Below are 18546 nucleotides of genomic sequence, written 5' to 3' on the forward strand. Positions count from 1 at the left end.
TCCATTTTGTTGGTCTGTACATTACCCTAGCTTTAAAGATTGAATACCTTTGTTTTGAGTTTGTTACATAATTTACCCCCCCCCCCACACACACACACACCTTACACACAAACTCATTTGTAACACATAACTGTTCCTCCTCCAATAAAAGAGTCTCCCTCTTCCATAATTTAGCCAGACATTTTGACCTGTCATTTTGAAAGAATCAAATACTTTCTGAGTGATACATCCCTTTAGAAAACCTCCTCTCATACATACACCCTTCATGGTAAAGCCATGCTCTCTATTAGTCATTATATGTGGGGCTTTTTTTTTACATTTATTTACATGCTATGTGTTGTGAAAGTCTTTTCTATGCGCATCACCAATTCAAATAGTTTATTGATATCAATTAAAGAAAGCATTCTTTTCCCCAGGGGTCATGATGGGCAGCCTGGTAGGTTTCCTAGACCTTTAGATCAAGGAATGGAAGGTATAGAAGGTCTAGGGCCCCGCATGCCACAACCGATGTCCATGCAAGATGGACGTCCTCATCCCATGTACCAGAATATGCAGCCTAGAAGTAAGCAAAATTGGAAAAAATATTGGAAAAAGTTTTAAATGCATGCAGCGCATTGATCTCTTTTTCTATGAATGGATGAGACTTGAAATAAATCAGTTTAGTCTATTAATAGGGAAATAGTTTTTTTTTAATTGTATTAGGGACTTGACAACTTTGGACTTCACTTTTTTGTTCTACCAAAGTGCAAGTGAAAACAAAAGTATTTTTTAAAAATGTTATTGTTTTTGTTGTGGTTTTTTTAAAACTTGTACATTGTTGACAGACATACAGATTTTTTAATCCCCAGCATACGCCGACTGACCTTATTGACCAGTTGTGTGTGTGTGGGGGGGGGGTAGCATTCAGGACAGAGTGGATTTATTAGAGTTCTTGATAGCATGGATTATTAGTCTGGTTGTTTATATGAGAATTGTGTTAGGAACTAATATATATGTATATGATCAGTTTATTAATAAAGTTAGTTGCTGTTAGTTGTTAAACAATAAGTTAAAGAGTTTCTTCATTTTAGTTGCTGTGTTGCTAGCATGTGAACAAAAGAAACATAACTTTTGCTATTGCTGCCCACCATTCTAAGGGCAGATGTAATATTACTGCCCTGTAATTTGCATTTCTTAAAATCTGACAAAGCAATTGAAAATGTAATTAATTAAATTAAAAAAAAAAAAATTTATTTAGGTATGAGAGGTCCACCACCTCCTTCTTCAAACCATCCTGGCATGTCTCAGATGGGAATACCTCATCAGCGTCACCAGTTTCCTGGCCAGCCTCCAAGGTTGTCACATTCACCTCAGGTCAGAGGAATGTCTGCTAGGCAGCCAGGTCCACCTTTTCCAGGTGGTCCACCAGGAGCTCCACAAAATACATTGCTTGATGAATTGCTTGAACAGGTAAATGATGCAGAGTTTTTTTGTTTGCTTGCACAGAACTATGATAAACATATTGGTAATGTTAACATTATTTATTAGATTTATGAGTCAACTTCTTAGTAAGACCTAGTTCTTGTGTTGGAATCCATTGATTATGTGACTATTTTGTCAGGAGAAAGAAGAACAGAAACGTCAAGCAGAGCAGCAGGCTTTGATGCATAGACGAGATGGAGAGCAAGGTATGCCTAGTATGTCCCCTGGGATTTCTGCTGGGGTACCTCCAGTCTCAGGGCTTGGACCAACTGTGCACAATATAGGAGGAATGCAGATGAGAATGGATCACCCTGGCCTGCGTATGCCTGGTCCAGGGGATGGAAGTGGTGTCTGGAATGCTCCACCAGAGGGCTCTCCATTCCAGCAAGGTATTTTTGTTAAGTAAAGCAATTAGCAAAATAGTTGTAACTTTAAAACTGTAATTACATTTTTTTTTTCAATACATTTTTCAATCCCTTTATTTTTAAGGGGTATTCTTGATTTAATTGTTTGAAATTGTGTCCGCTACTTAATTGGACTTTTTTTTCATATACTGTGAAAGGTTTTTCACCTCGTTTGATGCACCCTGGAATGGCCCAGCGGTCACCTGTGCCTTTCCCAGGTCCAGCAGACATTAGAGCACCTGGTCCTAGCAGCAGTGGATTGCCTCCAGGACAGCAGATGCCCATAGGGCCTCCTACACCTGTCAGTCCACCAACTGGTCAGTAACATTTTGTCTTTTGTATGTCCAAGTCTACATTTTACCTTTTGTATGTCTAGGTCTACATGTCTTTTCTGTGTCTCTGTCTTTTCTAGACTTGTAAACCCTCTTGTGTGTGTGACACCTTACAAACTCTATATTGTCTCTTTCAATCTAGGTGATATGGGTCCAGACTATGAAAGACAGGCAGCACAGTATGAAGAGTTCTTACACAAACAAAACATGTACCTAGAGAGTCAGGTGAAAACTTTTGAAGGGCAGGTTAACAAATTAAAAAGAAGCAAGAAGACAATCCAAGCCAGACAAAGATTGGTAGGTTTTTTTTTTCTTTTACATTAAAACATTATATGTTTATTTGAATTCTTAAAGTTAATGATGTTAAGGTCATCTGTTTCTTTGGCTAACGGTTAACGAGTAGGGTGTTATGTGGCCAGCATAACGACCAACCGCCTTTAATTTCCCCAACTATAGTCAGGTACCCATTAGAGTTGGGTGGATTCAGGGGTGCCCCAAAAATCCCAAAATTCAAAATCCCAGTCTTCAATGAGATTTGAACCCGGGACCTCAGGTTCAGAAGCCAAGCACTTAACCATTCGACCACTGCACCCCCGTTTTAGTTTTATATAAATTTATATTTTTACCCCCCCCCCCCCCCCCCCCCCCAAATATTTTGTGACTTGAAATCTTGCTTGAAGTTTTTTTTAATCTGTAATTTTTTTATTTTTTTTTCCAATGTAACTATTTTTCTAAAAATGTGTTGTCTTTTTATGAATTCCATAAAAGTTAATGAAACATTCTTGCTTTAATTTTAAATTTGATTTCCAAACTGAAAAGAAACATCTGCGTTGGACAACTATTAGTTCATTTGTATTCTACTGCTCACCAGGCAAAGAAAAACAACCAAGAATTGAACCCAATGGATACGAGCGAGCTTGAAAGAATCAGCACTGAGCAGTCTGGGCTACAAAAACAACTGGAAGCCCAGCGGAAACTTTTGCGCCAGCATCAGCATTTGACACAGGACTACAAAACAAAGCAACAGGTAGATTTGTATGATGGAGTGTTCTCCCTTTTATTTCCTAGTGTTTGACTTGTAACAACAGCTTGCCTGCTTCATTTTTTTTTCTCTCTTTTATTTGTTGATTATTTGTGCATTTCTTTTTTAATGGTTTTTAGCGTTCTAAACAAATGCAGTCTATTACTAGCTTTAGGAATGGTACTATTACTTTTTTTTTGTAATGTTCTTGCTTGGAATGTTATTGGCTGTTGTTGCTGCAGCTTTGTCTTCAATCAAACTCATGGGTCAAATTAAACATTTATTCAGGTTAATGTTACATTTTTAATAGAAAGATAATTGTTCATAGTGTTTCTAAGTTTTTAATCCCTAAATTTGTGGGAAAGGGATGACACAAAGGCAGGAGCTTAAACACATTTTATTGACTGTACTAAGCTCTACAGGAAACAGATTTAATAATTCTAAAGCAACTTATTTTCATCTATTTTTTTTAACTAAACCAAGTATCATTTCCTGAGCAACATTTTGGTTGGCCAAAAAAAATGTTTTGTTATTTTAAATATTGGAAATAATTTATTTTTTCCACTTTTTGTTCAAGATATTTAGCAATAGAAACATTTGTTCTTTAATTTTTCTAGTCAATTTTGTATTGTAAAGTACCTTCAGCTGAACAATGTTTTGGTTCAAGCTTTCTTCATACTTCTAAACTGCTTACTGTTGTTTGGAGTGGAAGAAAAGGATTTGTTTTAAAGTCATGCTCAACTGGGATTTAATTTTAATTTTTTTTTAGCTTAGTTTGCTAATTGGATACTAATTAATAAAGCAGACATAACAGTGAACTCCTCCTTTCAACAGGAGCAGTTTGGTCGCATGTGGACAGGTGGTATGGCTGAGACAACCTTGTCTGGCTCAGCCTTACCCATTTCCCACCCCCGCACCCCAGGGGGGCATAACTCAGTCAGACTGAGTCCCACTGCTCGTCAAGAATATGAGGCATACATGCAGAACCGTATACGTATGGCTAATCAGCAACAGCAGCAGCAAAATAGGATGCGTCCTCCGACAACCATTATCGGAGTATGTACTATTAATAACCACCTTTTTTATTTTTATGTTTTACTTCTTGCTTTTTAGCTTTTATTTTTTTTTTGTTTGGATGCACATTTAACTGATGTTGTCTGTCTGATATTGTAGTTTGAATGTATGCATGAAGCTGGAATGTTCTATTCCATTTTATAGTCTGTTTCCTAAACTTTTTGTCTTTTAAACAAAAAAAAAATAAAAAATATTTTGTTTCAGTTAAAAATAACTATTTGATGACTATTTCAGGACAATAATCCATTTAGTGAAGCTTTCCAGCAACGAGAACAAATTAAGAGAACCCCAATGACACCAGGACCTCCTACACCTGTTTCTGCAGCACCAACTGCCATGCCTCCACCACCTGGTGCCAACTCACAGCCTCTCAGACCACCATTTAATCTTAGTGGGGCTAATGACTCTGTTGCCTCACCATCTGCTAATGGCGTTACAGGAAACCTGACTCCCACAACTCCTGGACCAATTGTCCCTGTGAGCTCTGCACCTCCAGCAGTGTCTACAACACCAGGTGCACCACACACACCAACAGGACTGCCACCTTCACCCATGAGTCAACCTCAGGCAACTGGACCTTCCTCTACATCACATGGACCTCAAGGTCAGCCAATACCCACACCTTCACCAGGTCCAGGTACTCCAGGACCTAGAGGTAAGTAACTTTTCCTTTATAGTTTACAATGGGTTATTCTGATATGGTTTCCCTTATTAACATACAATGAATTGTCTGTAGGTCCAGTTGAAGTCATTGGAGCGTTGCAGTTTTTTAGAGAAAGAAATGTCCCTTTTGAAGGCAGTGGAGGACCAAGGTTTCCAAGACGTAAGAAATAATTTTTTTTACATGTAAAGTTATTTCTATTACTTGCATTTGTTGTGCATCATTACTAATAATCTTGTAGCCTAATACTGTATATAATTTTATGTTGTTGTTTTTCCCTGCACAGCTCCAGGCCCAGCAGTTGTTACTGGCTTCTCTGAAGGTGCTACAACTGGACCAAGACTACCTCCATATCCTGGAAATGCATCAATCTATCCCCAAGGTCCTAGCATGGAATCTAACCGTATGCCATTTCAACAGGGAATGCCATTTCAGCAAGGTTAATTTTTTTTTTCATTTTCTTCATTAATAAGTCAATGTCTGTATTAATTTTAAATATTAATTTTATAAAATAGCCAGCCTATACATTTAAACCAGAGATGCCTACATACCAAAATGAAAATTAGTATTCCCAGACCTGGATATATATGTTATATGTATTTTGAAGGACAAATGTGTATTTTCCTAACTATAAAGAAATATACGTGAAAAGTGAAATAAGACTTTAACCAGATGTATTGGTTTGCTTGACTGGATCAGTCACATCTAATTCTATAAAAGTAGTTTTGTTTAAAAGTAATATCTTCACAAGGTATAAAGACACTGGAAATATTTTATCACATTTTGAAAGAATTCAGATTTCTTTCCCTGCAGAGTCAACAATGAAAGCTTTGGCGTCCTACACAATCACTAAGAAAAAGCATTTTAAAGATTTTTGTTCAGACAAATAATCCTAATTAGTCATTGAACTTATTTCTAATATAGAAGCTGAGCTATTGAGTCTGCTGAATAGATAAACTCTCTAGCTGTTGTAAGATAAAGCTATTTATTCTGGGTTCTGATGCTTGAAGTTGTTTTAGAAAACAAACGTTGAGGGTACAAGGAATCAAGAATTGAATTTATTTATTTCTGCATAAGAAAAAGCTTTTTCATTTGCAAACACACTCAGCCTTGAATGTCTCTGATTTCATTATTTCAATGTAGGCTATCATATGTAATGGAATCTAGCGAATCTAGCTAACTCACTAGTGACTATAACAGTAGCTTTAGATCTGCCACAGAAGATACTTTCTGGATTTGAGAGTCAGGGCATATCAGTTTGATTCCCTTTGTTATAAGAGAGAGAGAGAGTTTAAGCTCAACCACCATTGCTGCAAATAAAACCTCTGCCCTTCACACTTTCATCTCAAAACAACTCTCCTGAATTTTCTGGTGTACAAAAAATCGATTCTAGATCTAGAGGAAGCTTCATTTATTGCTTTAAAGCATTTTGGCTATTTAAAGGTAATTTAACAATCCCACGGCATTATACTATCCTCTATTTGAAATACTAGATCTAGACTAAATAAAGCTAGAACAGCCAATTTTTGCCCCTTTTTAAAAATTTATTTAATTTTAGATTTTTAGAAAGGAGATCAATACATTTCCTTATAGGATGGCAGGAATTGCTGCTTTTGAGTAGATCTAGATCTAGTTACAGACCTAGTCAGTAGTCATGAGTAGTCTAAATCTATAATTAGATCTACATTCCTACATTGATTAGTTCTAGATCTAAGTCAAGTCTAGAAGACACATAGACTATATATATATAGATTTAAATCTATATAAATCTATTTAGATCGGTTAAAAGCTAATTCTATCCAAATTTACTAAATCTAGAGTGACGTAAATTATTGGTGCTTTACTTTTACATCATAAAAACGCAATACTAATAATAGGTCTAGATAAAATATCTAGATCTAGACTTAGTCCAATAAATTAAAAATAAATCTAAATAATCACTTAATGCTCAACAGTCGGAAGAGTTGAAATAAACTGACACATTGAAAGGAATGCTTTATTCGTATTAGCAAAATCTAGTTAATATTTTAAATCTTTGTCTGGCAGTGCACAGGAAAAAAAAAGATTCTAGATTTTTCTTGTGGTAGGCCTAGAAAGCCACCTAGATCATTTCCAGGCACGCACTAGTTTATATAAATGATTTGCAACAACTTAGTTTTTTTACTTTTTTTTCTCTTTGGGGAAATGCATATTTTTAGATCATAAACCGTACTCGCATATTTTTGTGTCCATTTGTATAAAAAATATGCAAAATTCGTAGGTAACTTTGATTAAAACTATTTCACTTTAGATTGGATAAAATTAAAATTACCATATTAATTTTTTTTTATTTATAACAGTATAATGTCAGATTTGTTTCTTATATCTGTTTATCATTTTCAGAAAACCTAGATATATTTTAGTTTTGTGTTACAGTTTTGAATGTTTTGATTAATTTGTCTTTATTTATTTAATTGCTTTCGGTGTATTGATAGGTTAAAAGCAAATCTGTTGGAATATTGATTTAATATAAGTTCATTGTTAATTGTTCATTGTAAAGTTATTTAAATTTGATTATATGTTGTAAAGTTGTTCATTCTTTAAATGTTTACATAGTTAAAGTCCTTTAATATGTTTTTAGCTGGCCCTGTACCACCTAATTCACCTATACAAATAGCTGATTTAAATGCTGCTACTCAGACAGTACAGAAAAAGAAAAGGAAAAAGAAAAAGAAAGTGGACGAAATAGAGGGGACACAGTCCCAACCTTTGCCTCCATCTTTACCAAATCAGGGTATGATAGGTATGTACATAGCATTGTAGTAGCTTCCATCTTAACCAAATCAATTCTAAATCTATTGCAAACACTCAATGAAAGGAATTGAATATCAGATAATGTGTTTATTAACAGTTACAAAACACAGAGATAGTGACTTCAGCTTACAAGGAGTCTTGTCTTGAGTTCCACCAGTCCTTTCCGATTTAAACCTTAATACCGACCACCGACACACTTCCCAGTGTTGCTCCAGCTCATTAACTCTTTGACTGCTGTGTTTTGTTTTCAAAAAAATGCTACTTTTTTTAAAAAAATAAGAAAATGTTCCAAACATGGCTAAAACAAAAATTTATTGTTTAAGTACCAATGATGCTATAGTAACAAATTTGGTATCAAAGTAAAGGTAAATGAATGGAGAATGTGAAAATGTAAACATCTTTCTATTTAAATATAAGATACAAATTATAATCTAAATAATATGACACTCAGAAAAAAAAATGGATGCCAACTTTAGAACTTTTGAGACCTAAATTTAGATTTTGTTCTTTGTATTACTGTTGAAACAGCATATTTAGACTATTTACAGCATTTTCAAAAAGAAATGTGATAAAACAGTCAATAAAAGATGATGAATCATTGATTATATTATTATTTTTACCTTGTTTTTTAGTCAGAAAAAAAGTGAAAATTATTGCGCTTTTCATTACTACCAATAACAATAGATACCAGTACTAAATCTATCAACCAAATGCACTCAAATATTATGTACATTTGAATCAATGGGATATAGATCTAGATTTGTCTTCTTTTTATTTGCATAGAACATCTTTCATTCTAATACTAGACCAGTGCAAGACATAGGCTAGCGAGAGATCAAAGCCTAAATCTCTAACTAGATGAAGGACAATAAAAATCCTAATTCATTTTACCTAAGATTTAGACATCAAATAGATCATTATTACTGTTCCTTTGTGATATTTTCAAAAAGAAATGTGATAAAATAGTCAATAAAAGATGATGAATCATTGATTATATTATTATTTTTACCTGGTTTTTTAGTCAGAAAAAAAAGTGAAAATTATTGCGCTTTTCATTACTACCAATAACAATAGATACCAGCACTAAATCTATCAACCAAATGCACTCAAATATTATGTACATTTGAATCAATGGGATATAGATCTAGATTTGTCTTCTTTTTATTTGCATAGAACATCTTTCATTCTAATACTAGACCAGTGCAAGACATAGGCTAGCGAGAGATCAAAGCCTAAATCTCTAACTAGATGAAGGACAATAAAAATCCTAATTCATTTTACCTAAGATTTAGACATCGAATAGATCATTATTACTGTTCCTTTGTGATAAATTATGGATTTAGAATAGTTTTATATTTTACTTTTATTTAGTAGTAAACCTTTTGGAGCGCAACTTGAACCAGTATAGTGATGGTGATGATTTTTACCAAAAAACAATACTAAAAAAAATTGCTAGAAAATATACCAAGAAAAGGCCCAGCATGGTGGATGAATATTGGATTTAGATCTGCCATTTCTGTTGTTTTCATTTATCTAAGGGTTAGATCTATAGGAATCTACAAAGGTGTAAAGATAAAAGCATAGATCTAGTCAACCTTGATCTACATTCAAGACCTAGCCCTAGTCTAAGGCTAAGGCCTAAGCCTAAGCATATAAGGCAATACTAGATCTAGATCTAAATCTAAATGCTAATAATGTCCAAGTCTGCTTCATCCTATGCTAAATCTTGATCAAGATCTTCATTATTACAATTCATAGAAGTATAAATAAAACAATAATAAAGCTTCTTCAGTAGTAAACATTGTGGGTGTGTCTTGGACAAGCATAGCCATGATGTTGTAGATTTTTACAGATAAACAATACTAAAAAAAAAAAAGAAAATGGGGAAAAAATGCCCACCCCACAGTACAGTGGATGATTATTTGATGTAGATCTACCATTTCCTTTCTTTTTATTTACCAGAAGCTTAGATCTAAAGATATATCTAGATCTAGAGTCCAAGTCTAGAGATAAAAGCTTAGATCTAGTCAATCTCGATCTACAGACTACACCTAGCCCTAGCCCTAGCCTACTGACAATAATAGATTTAGATCTAAATACTAATAATATAGATATAATCATATAAATACGCTAAATTTAGACCTACCTGAATCTAATCTAGATCAAATTCTTCATTATTACTATTTATTTGTGATAATTTTTAGAATAATTATAAAGTTTCTTCAGTAGTCAACATTGTGGGTGTGTCTTGGACTAGCGTAGTCATGGCGACGTTTTTTTACATTGTAAAAAAAGTAATAAATAAATGTCTAAATAAAGCCAAAAGCTTCTAATTTCTATGTAAACAAAGGATGAAGAACTCTTTTATAAATTAAAAATAGTTCCACTGTTGTTAGTTAAAATTTTTAATTTAAAAATGCAACGAAACAAAGGTAGGGTAAGAACGTCTATGGGATAGACGTTCGTGCGTTTAGGGCAGACAGACCGTCTATGGGATAGACGCTCCGCACTCATTGAGTTAATCCAGTTGTCTGGTACCGCGAAGGATGGCTCTTAGCTCCAGACAGCTAAGTCTCCTATATCTTGCTTATCACTTCACAGTCCTTGTTGTATCAACATGTTGTCTAGATCTAAACAGTCCTTCTTGTTGTATCAACATGTCGTCTAGATCTAAACAGTCCTTCTTCTTGTATCAACATGTTGTCTAGATCTAGATCTAAACAGTCCTTCTTCTTGTATCAACATGTTGTCTAGATCTAAACAGTCATTCTTCTTGTATCAACATGTTGTCTAGATCTAAACAGTCCTTCTTGTTGTATCAACATGTGTCTAGATCTAAACAGTCCTTCTTCTTGTATCAACATGTTGTCTAGATCTAAACAGTCCTTCTTCTTGTATCAACATGTTGTCTAGATCTAGATCTAAACAGTCCTTCTTCTTGTATCAACATGTTGTCTAGATCTAAACAGTCATTCTTCTTGTATCAACATGTTGTCTAGATCTAAACAGTCCTTCTTCTTGTATCAACATGTTGTCTAGATCTAAACAGTCATTCTTCTTGTATCAACATGTTGTCTAGATCTAAACAGTCATTCTTCTTGTATCAACATGTTGTCTAGATCTAAACAGTCCTTCTTGTATCAACATGTTGTCTAGATCTAAACAGTCCTTCTTCTTGTATCAACATGTTGTCTAGATCTAAACAGTCATTCTTCTTGTATCAACATGTTGTCTAGATCTAAACAGTCCTTCTTCTTATATCAACATGTTGTCTAGATCTAAACAGTCCTTCTTCTTGTATCAACATGTTGTCTAGATCTAAAAAGTCCTTCTTCTTGTATCAACATGTCGTCTAGATCTAAACAGTCATTCTTCTTGTATCAACATGTCATCTAGATCTAAAAAGTCCTTCTTCTTGTATCAAAATGTCATCTAGATCTAAACAGTCCTTCTTCTTGTATCAACATGTCGTCTAGATCTAAAAAGTCCTTCTTCTTGTATCAAAATGTCTATCACTCTGTTGAATGGTGCACTAGTGCACACCATAAGGGGAATTGGAAGCAGAGTTATAACAACATGTATACATATCATTGTAGTATCATCCATTTTAACCTAAACAAATCATGATAGCTGTATACTTAAGGCATTCCACATTTGTATAAAAGCAGGGTTTGAAATGGTCCAACACTGTAGTATAGTAACCTGAAATCTTAAGTTTCAATACTACACATTTTAATAGCTGAAGCTTTACTAAAGCTGGGGATGTTTATGTCTATTTTCACCAAACTAGGGCATAAAATCCTACACAAACATAATAGTGGTAGATTTCAGATACAATATAATCCTGAAATTAAATAGAGAATCATACAATTTAAAATTAGACATACGCAAAGCTACAAGTCATATGTGGAATCTTCCTTTGACTTTTAATTGGATGGAGCTGTTGGCCCAACATTGTTTGACATTCGGCACATCACAGTTTATAGACCTTTGACCTAGAATCTAGATATCTTAATTTCTAGCTCAATTTAATGATTTTACCTATACCTTAGTCTATTGGACGGTTGGGGCACCATGCAAGATTTGTTGACTGTCTTTCTCCATTCAACTCTGTCTTTTGGTTTAGTTAGAACCTCTTTCAATGGCAGGCCCATCCATTCTTTTATGTTGTCTTCCCATCGCTTTCTCTGTCTGTCTCTCCTCTAGAAAGTAAGAATGATTTAATGCGATTAGTTAGATTGATTTAGATCCTCTCTCAGTAGTGTTGAAGGGAGTGATGTAGACAAAGCCAAAAAAAAACAACAACAAAATCTGCAATCACATTTTTTTAGATTTGAAGAATTTGATTTCTAATTTATGTTTCTAAGCATTGAAAAAAAAGGCATAATGTTTACTATTACAACTTTTACGCAGAATTTTAATGTCCATTACTCAATTTCAAAAACCATCATAGTTTTCCTTCAACATTAGAGAGAATTTCATTAACATGATCCTTTCTAAATCTCCTTAAGTTATTCCATCTTGTTATTTGAAATAAAATATATTCTTGTTTAAACTACTCATAAATACATGTAGAATCCCTCATGATAAATTTGACATTGATGTTTCTAGAGTATCTTTAGTAAAACATTTTAAACTTGAATTGTTTTATATAATTGTAATAAATGTTTACATTATCCAGGTCAGATAAGTGGTCAAGTAATGAACCCTTCATCTATGCCTACACCAGCACCACCCAAGCCTGCTGAGTTACCCAGACCTCAATCTGAGACAGAGAGGCGTATTTTAGAGATTCTGACAAATTCCCAAAAGGAGCTTCAGAATCCATCAAGCCCAAGTAGTGCCAGAGGAGGCAAATCTCCACGAAGTCGAAGTCCTGCTCGAGCACCTCTTATGCATACCTCAGAGACAGATAAATCTATGTCGGGACTAACTCCTGGGCTACCTTTGGGTGGTACAACCAGTGCTCAGACTGCTGAATCTCATGCTTTGCCTCAGGTCAGTAATAACCCTGATGCATATACTGCTGAGAAACAGCGCTTGCAAGGAGATGTGAAAAATACCACAGTTGTGGCGCAAACAGACTCCCAGAGCTCAACAGTTTCCCAGACACCTATGCCTGCACAATCTCTTCCACCTCATTTGCAAAGGATGCCTATGCACCCTCATGGTGGTCCTCCAATGTCGTCTGCATTCCACAATCAACAACATATTCAACATCTTCAAAACTTAGCCAGAATGCAACAACAGCAGCAACAATTTCAACAACAGCAACAGTTCCCTGGCATTCCTGAAGGCCAAAGACATTCTATGGACTCCCAACAGATACCACCGATGGGTGTGCCACGATATCCACAGTTACATCCTTACCCTCAAAGGCAAAGGTTTCCTCCTGGAGTGAATCAAGGTGGTATGCCATATCAAGGGAGACCACCACCACCATTAAGATCTGGGCACCCCCAGTATCCAGTACACATGCCACAAAGGGTACAACTGGATCCCAGGATGCAAGGAGCTGAAGGACATTTGACACCAACCCATAATGTGATGCAGCAGAGAATGCCTGGAGCACCATCAGTTATGTCTCATTCAGCAAATCAAATGTCTCAAGGTCAACACCTCCAACAGATAAATCAGGCTCCTCCACTTAGCCACATGCCTTCAGCTTCATCTATCAGTCAATACCAAGGAACACATTTGCCAGGAATGCCACAGTTGACACCTTCCATCGGCTCTGTATCCACAACTTCAACTGCTTCTACCACTTCCAGCGCAGCTCCAGTTAGTACACTTCCCAGTCAAGAATTACTTCCACAACCAACTATTCCTCTTGTTATAAATACATTGCAGTCTTCAACTGCATCTGTAGGCAGCTCTATAACTTCAATGGCATTATCTTCATCCTCATCACCAGCACCAGTCCTTTCATCCTCAATACCTTCAGAAACTACCACATCATCCCCATCTCACATTCCACCTGAGACCAATAGTCAGACTCAGGCCTCTGTTGCTCAAACAACTTCAGCAGCTACATCAGTTGTATCCATTCCAGCCAGTTCATTAGATTCTGCTACAACATCAGTCGAAAATGTAGCTCTTGGTGAAAATGAAAGTAGCAGTGTCAAAAAGTGTGAAGATGGCATTCATTGTGGTACAGATGATGAAGAAGAAAGTGCTAGAGTAAAGAGAAAAAATGTGTGTGAAGATGGCATTCACTGTGGGACTGATGATGAAGAGGACATAAATCAAAGAAAAAAGAAAAAAGTATGTGATGATGGCATTCATTGTGGCACAGATGATGAAGATGAAAATAGTAGTAATAAGAAAAAAGTATGTGATGATGGCATTCATTGTGGCACTGATGATGAAGATGATAATAGTAGTAGTAAGAAAAAAGTATGTTCAGATGGCATTCACTGTGGAACAGATGATGAAGATGATAATAGCAGTAGTAAGAAAAAAGTATGTTCAGATGGCATTCACTGTGGCACAGATGATGAAGATGATAATAGTAGTAATAAGAAAAAAGTATGTTCAGATGGCATTCATTGTGGTACTGATGATGAAGATGATAATAGAAGAAATAAGAAAAAAGTTTGTTCAGATGGCATTCATTGTGGTACTGATGATGAAGATGATAATAGTAGTAATAAGAAAAAAGTATGTGATGATGGCATTCATTGTGGTACTGATGATGAAGATGATAATAGTAGTAATAAGAAAAAAGTATGTTCAGATGGCATTCACTGTGGAACAGATGATGAAGATGATAATAGTAGAAATAAGAAAAAAGTATGTGATGATGGCATTCACTGTGGCACAGATGATGAAGATGATAATAGTAGTAATAAGAAAAAAGTATGTGATGATGGCATTCATTGTGGCACTGATGATGAAGATGATAATAGTAGTAATAAGAAAAAAGTATGTTCAGATGGCATTCACTGTGGAACAGATGATGAAGATGATAATAGTAGAAATAAGAAAAAAGTATGTGATGATGGCATTCACTGTGGCACAGATGATGAAGATGATAATAGTAGTAATAAGAAAAAAGTATGTGATGATGGCATTCATTGTGGCACTGATGATGAAGATGATAATTGTAGTAATAAGAAAAATGTATGTTCAGATGGCATTCATTGTGGCACAGATGATGAAGATGATAACAGCAGTAATAAGAAAAAAGTATGTTCAGATGGCATTCATTGTGGCACTGATGATGAAGATGATAATAGTAGTAATAAGAAAAAAGTATGTGATGATGGCATTCACTGTGGCACTGATGATGAAGATGATAATAGCAGTAATAAGAAAAAAGTATGTGTTGATGGCATTCATTGTGGCACAGATGATGAAGATGATAATAGCAGTAGTAAGAAAAAAGTATGTTCAGATGGCATTCATTGTGGCACCGATGATGAAGATGATAATAGTAGTAATAAGAAAAAAGTATGTTCAGATGGCATTCACTGTGGCACTGATGATGAAGATGATAATAGTAGTAATAAGAAAAAAGTATGTGATGATGGCATTCACTGTGGCACAGATGATGAAGATGATAATAGTAGTAATAAGAAAAAAGTATGTTCAGATGGCATTCACTGTGGCACTGATGACGAAGATGATAATAGCAGTAATAAGAAAAAAGTATGTGTTGATGGCATTCATTGTGGCACAGATGATGAAGATGATAATAGCAGTAGTAAGAAAAAAGTATGTGATGATGGCATTCACTGTGGCACAGATGATGAAGATGATAATAGTAATAAGAAAAAAGTATGTGATGATGGCATTCACTGTGGCACAGATGATGAAGATGATAATAGCAGTAGTAAGAAAAAAGTATGTGATGATGGCATTCACTGTGGCACAGATGATGAAGATGACAAAAATGTTCCACCAGTTTTGACACATAATTTGGAAAATTTTAACAAAGATAATCCAGACCCATCAAAATTATTGGATGTCAAACTTTCACACAGTTGTAGTTCACCATCATTGGATCTGAGCTCTGGTGGTAAAAGTGATTCTTTTGCTGCCATTCAGGCTTCTATGTCTAGTCATCCGTTGACCCCAGAGAAACCAGCAGGAACTGTTGTGGTCACCATGTTGTCGCCCATAGACTCTGAGGTGTCCTCCAAACTTGCTGCTGTCTCCCAGTCCCTGGCTAACTTTAAGCCTAGAATAGACCCAGACGAATCTGCGGATGTTTCCATCAGACCATCGGACACACTTACAGCACTTACATTCTCCTCTCTGGCCACTTTGGCTACAACTGTTCCGTCCACTAGTCTATCTGACCAGCTGTCTAATCTTTTCACCTCTGGTACGGCTCCTTCTACAATGACCAACAACAAAATGGAACATTATGAACAAGATTTAGGCTTAGTTCATGAAAAGAAGGTTGAAGTAGATTTAAATCTAGAAAACTGTTCAGGTGAAGTAAACAAAAATGATTTTGATTTAACTAAAGTTGCGGACAACGAGCCTCTGTATACCTCAGCAAGCCAGGTGATTGTAAGCCTTTCAGACACTGTTAGATCTAATGCCAAAAATTCATCCTCTTCATCAACTGTGTTAATAACGCCTGTCTGTAACAGCCTAGAGCAACTCCCTGCACCAATGTCTGTGACACTCTCAGCTTCATCCGAGCCAACGACACCAATATCTTTACCTTCAATCTCTTCACCAACTGTTTCAAAAGTATCAACGTCTTCATCATCTCAACTCTTGAAGTCTTCTTCTAGTAACTATTTAAACATAGAAACATCATCCAACACCATTAGTCCTTCTAGTGGTTCACGGGGCAATGAGTCTAGGCCAGTCATTCCTCCAATAAGAATTCGGATGGATGGTCAGTCACAACCTCAAGTTTGTGAAAGCACTTCAGTGCCCCGGGAAGGTCATAGGTCAGAATTCTCTGCTGTGAGGAACAAAACGGAAGGAGACCTCAAGCTTATTCTCAGAAAGTCCTCAGATGGCACTGCTGAACTTATCTCAGGGCCTTTCAAAGATAAAAGCAAACGTTCTCGTTCTGACCAAGACAGCAAGTCTTCAACTACAGCATCTGTTCACAGCCCATCATCTGGTTCAACCATTACATCTACAGCCACACCAGCTGCTGTTTACAGTGTGAGAACTTTAGACCTGAATTCTACACCGCCGACAGTGTCCTCACACCAAACCAGTTCCCAGCATGCAACACCATCTTCCACATCAAGCTCAGTGTCCTCACATCAAACCAATATTCAGCATTCAGTGTCAACCACAGAACCCTTCAGTTCTAAGCCAGGTTCCAATCTATTTAAAAATGTCACCTACACCAAGTCTCCAGATACAGATATTGTGAAGATCAATGTAGGTTCCTGTAAAGTGACTGGAGAAGGAACTAAAAAGGTAATTTTGTTTTCATCTCTTTTTTCATTTTTTTTCAAGCATTTTATCACATCCTATAGGGAAACCAACTATAGAAGAAAAAAACATAAATAGACTGTGTGTTCGACTGATTTTAAAAACCTGGTCAGATAGACATAGTGAGCCTACACATGTTGTCCTAGTGTAGTGTGTTTAGTTGATGGTGTTGACCATCACACGTTTTTTTTTTCCTTGGGCATACGCAATAGTGAAGAGTGGTCAGGCAAAAAAAAACAACAACACATTGGCACGGTCAGTCAAGCATGTAGATAAATTATACCCGTACACTAGTTACAGAGGTCAGGTGTTTCTTTACATTTTTTTTCTTTGTTTTCTAGATGTAATTGTGGTGCTTCAAATCAATTTATTTTCTGTGATTTTAAACTTTACTGTAAGGTTGTCCATTATATTTTAAGTCAATAGCTTTCTTTCTAAAGGTTTTAATACAAGGCAAAAAATACACACATGCACATCTTTGTTTTATTTTATTATGCAAAGAACGTATGTAAGAAACATCTTTCTTAATTATTACTGATTTTATCATGGTTTCTGTAACTGTTACATAAGGGCCTATGGGTGTCCTGGCCTGATACACAGTGGCTAAGTAAGCATCGAAAGTAAACAAAAATAGTCATAACGAGGAGTTACTTGACACTTCCAAATTATTAACAATATCGTTAATTTATCTGAGCCTTTGACTTTTTTCTACAAAATAATTAGTTACTGGCTTACTGGGCTATGTGTTTTTTGTATTAAAGCGTCACTCGTTTAGGTGTGTGATCTTTAGTCCAGCTTACTAATTGAGATTTATATCCAAGTAACTCGGCACACGTGAAGAGGTGTGGCCTCTAGTCCAGCCAAGTGATTGAGATTTTTCTAAAAATAAACAAACTCATTGTCCGGTTATCCATGTAGGGGTTTAGATTGAAGTCCAGCCCTCTAATTAAGATTTACTACCAAGTAAACAAACTTAGTTCCCTCGTGTGACCTCTAGAGAGTACCTACGTCCATCGTATCTCACCTGTCTATCAATGAACTCAATGTGATGGACTACACAAATAAAAGAGGGTGGGAGTCGTTCATCCTTACCTGTTACCAGTGTCCAGCCTCCTACTTAAGATTTACTACCAAGTAAACAAACTCAGTTCCCTCGTAAGGTGTGACCTCTAGAGAGTGTCAATATGTCGACATTAAACCTACGTTCATAGTATTTGACTTGTGGTCACCTGTCTATCAATAAACTCAATGAGATGGACTAAAAAATAAAAAAGGGGTGGGAGTTGTTCATCTCTCCCTCTGGAGATATACCCGCACAGCATGATGTAGTCAAGGAATATAACATATTAACATGTAACTAACCCACTCAACATTCAAGACAAAATG

The 18546-nt window shown here is 35.8% G+C and overlaps 1 protein-coding gene across 10 annotated transcripts in view; it reads left to right on the forward strand.

The window, feature by feature from the left end:
- LOC106050290 (histone-lysine N-methyltransferase 2C-like) overlaps window positions 1-18546 on the forward strand; it is a 95102-nt gene that overhangs the window by 47799 nt on the left and 28757 nt on the right. For 8 of the 10 annotated variants that reach the window (XM_056004349.1, XM_056004350.1, XM_056004348.1 and 5 more), the window contains 12 exons: window positions 417-562; window positions 1238-1449; window positions 1601-1850; window positions 2024-2182; window positions 2340-2494; window positions 3069-3224; window positions 4053-4274; window positions 4527-4947; window positions 5029-5115; window positions 5240-5392; window positions 7574-7735; window positions 12428-17145. In XM_056004349.1, coding sequence (XP_055860324.1) covers window positions 417-562; window positions 1238-1449; window positions 1601-1850; window positions 2024-2182; window positions 2340-2494; window positions 3069-3224; window positions 4053-4274; window positions 4527-4947; window positions 5029-5115; window positions 5240-5392; window positions 7574-7735; window positions 12428-17145 — 6841 coding nt within the window. The remainder of the gene's footprint in view (window positions 1-416; window positions 563-1237; window positions 1450-1600; window positions 1851-2023; window positions 2183-2339; window positions 2495-3068; window positions 3225-4052; window positions 4275-4526; window positions 4948-5028; window positions 5116-5239; window positions 5393-7573; window positions 7736-12427; window positions 17146-18546) is intronic. The other 2 variants (XM_056004352.1, XM_056004357.1) reach the window with 2 other exon arrangements.

Source organism: Biomphalaria glabrata, chromosome 11, assembly GCF_947242115.1.
Source record: "Biomphalaria glabrata chromosome 11, xgBioGlab47.1, whole genome shotgun sequence".
Classification (NCBI taxonomy): domain Eukaryota; kingdom Metazoa; phylum Mollusca; class Gastropoda; family Planorbidae; genus Biomphalaria; species Biomphalaria glabrata.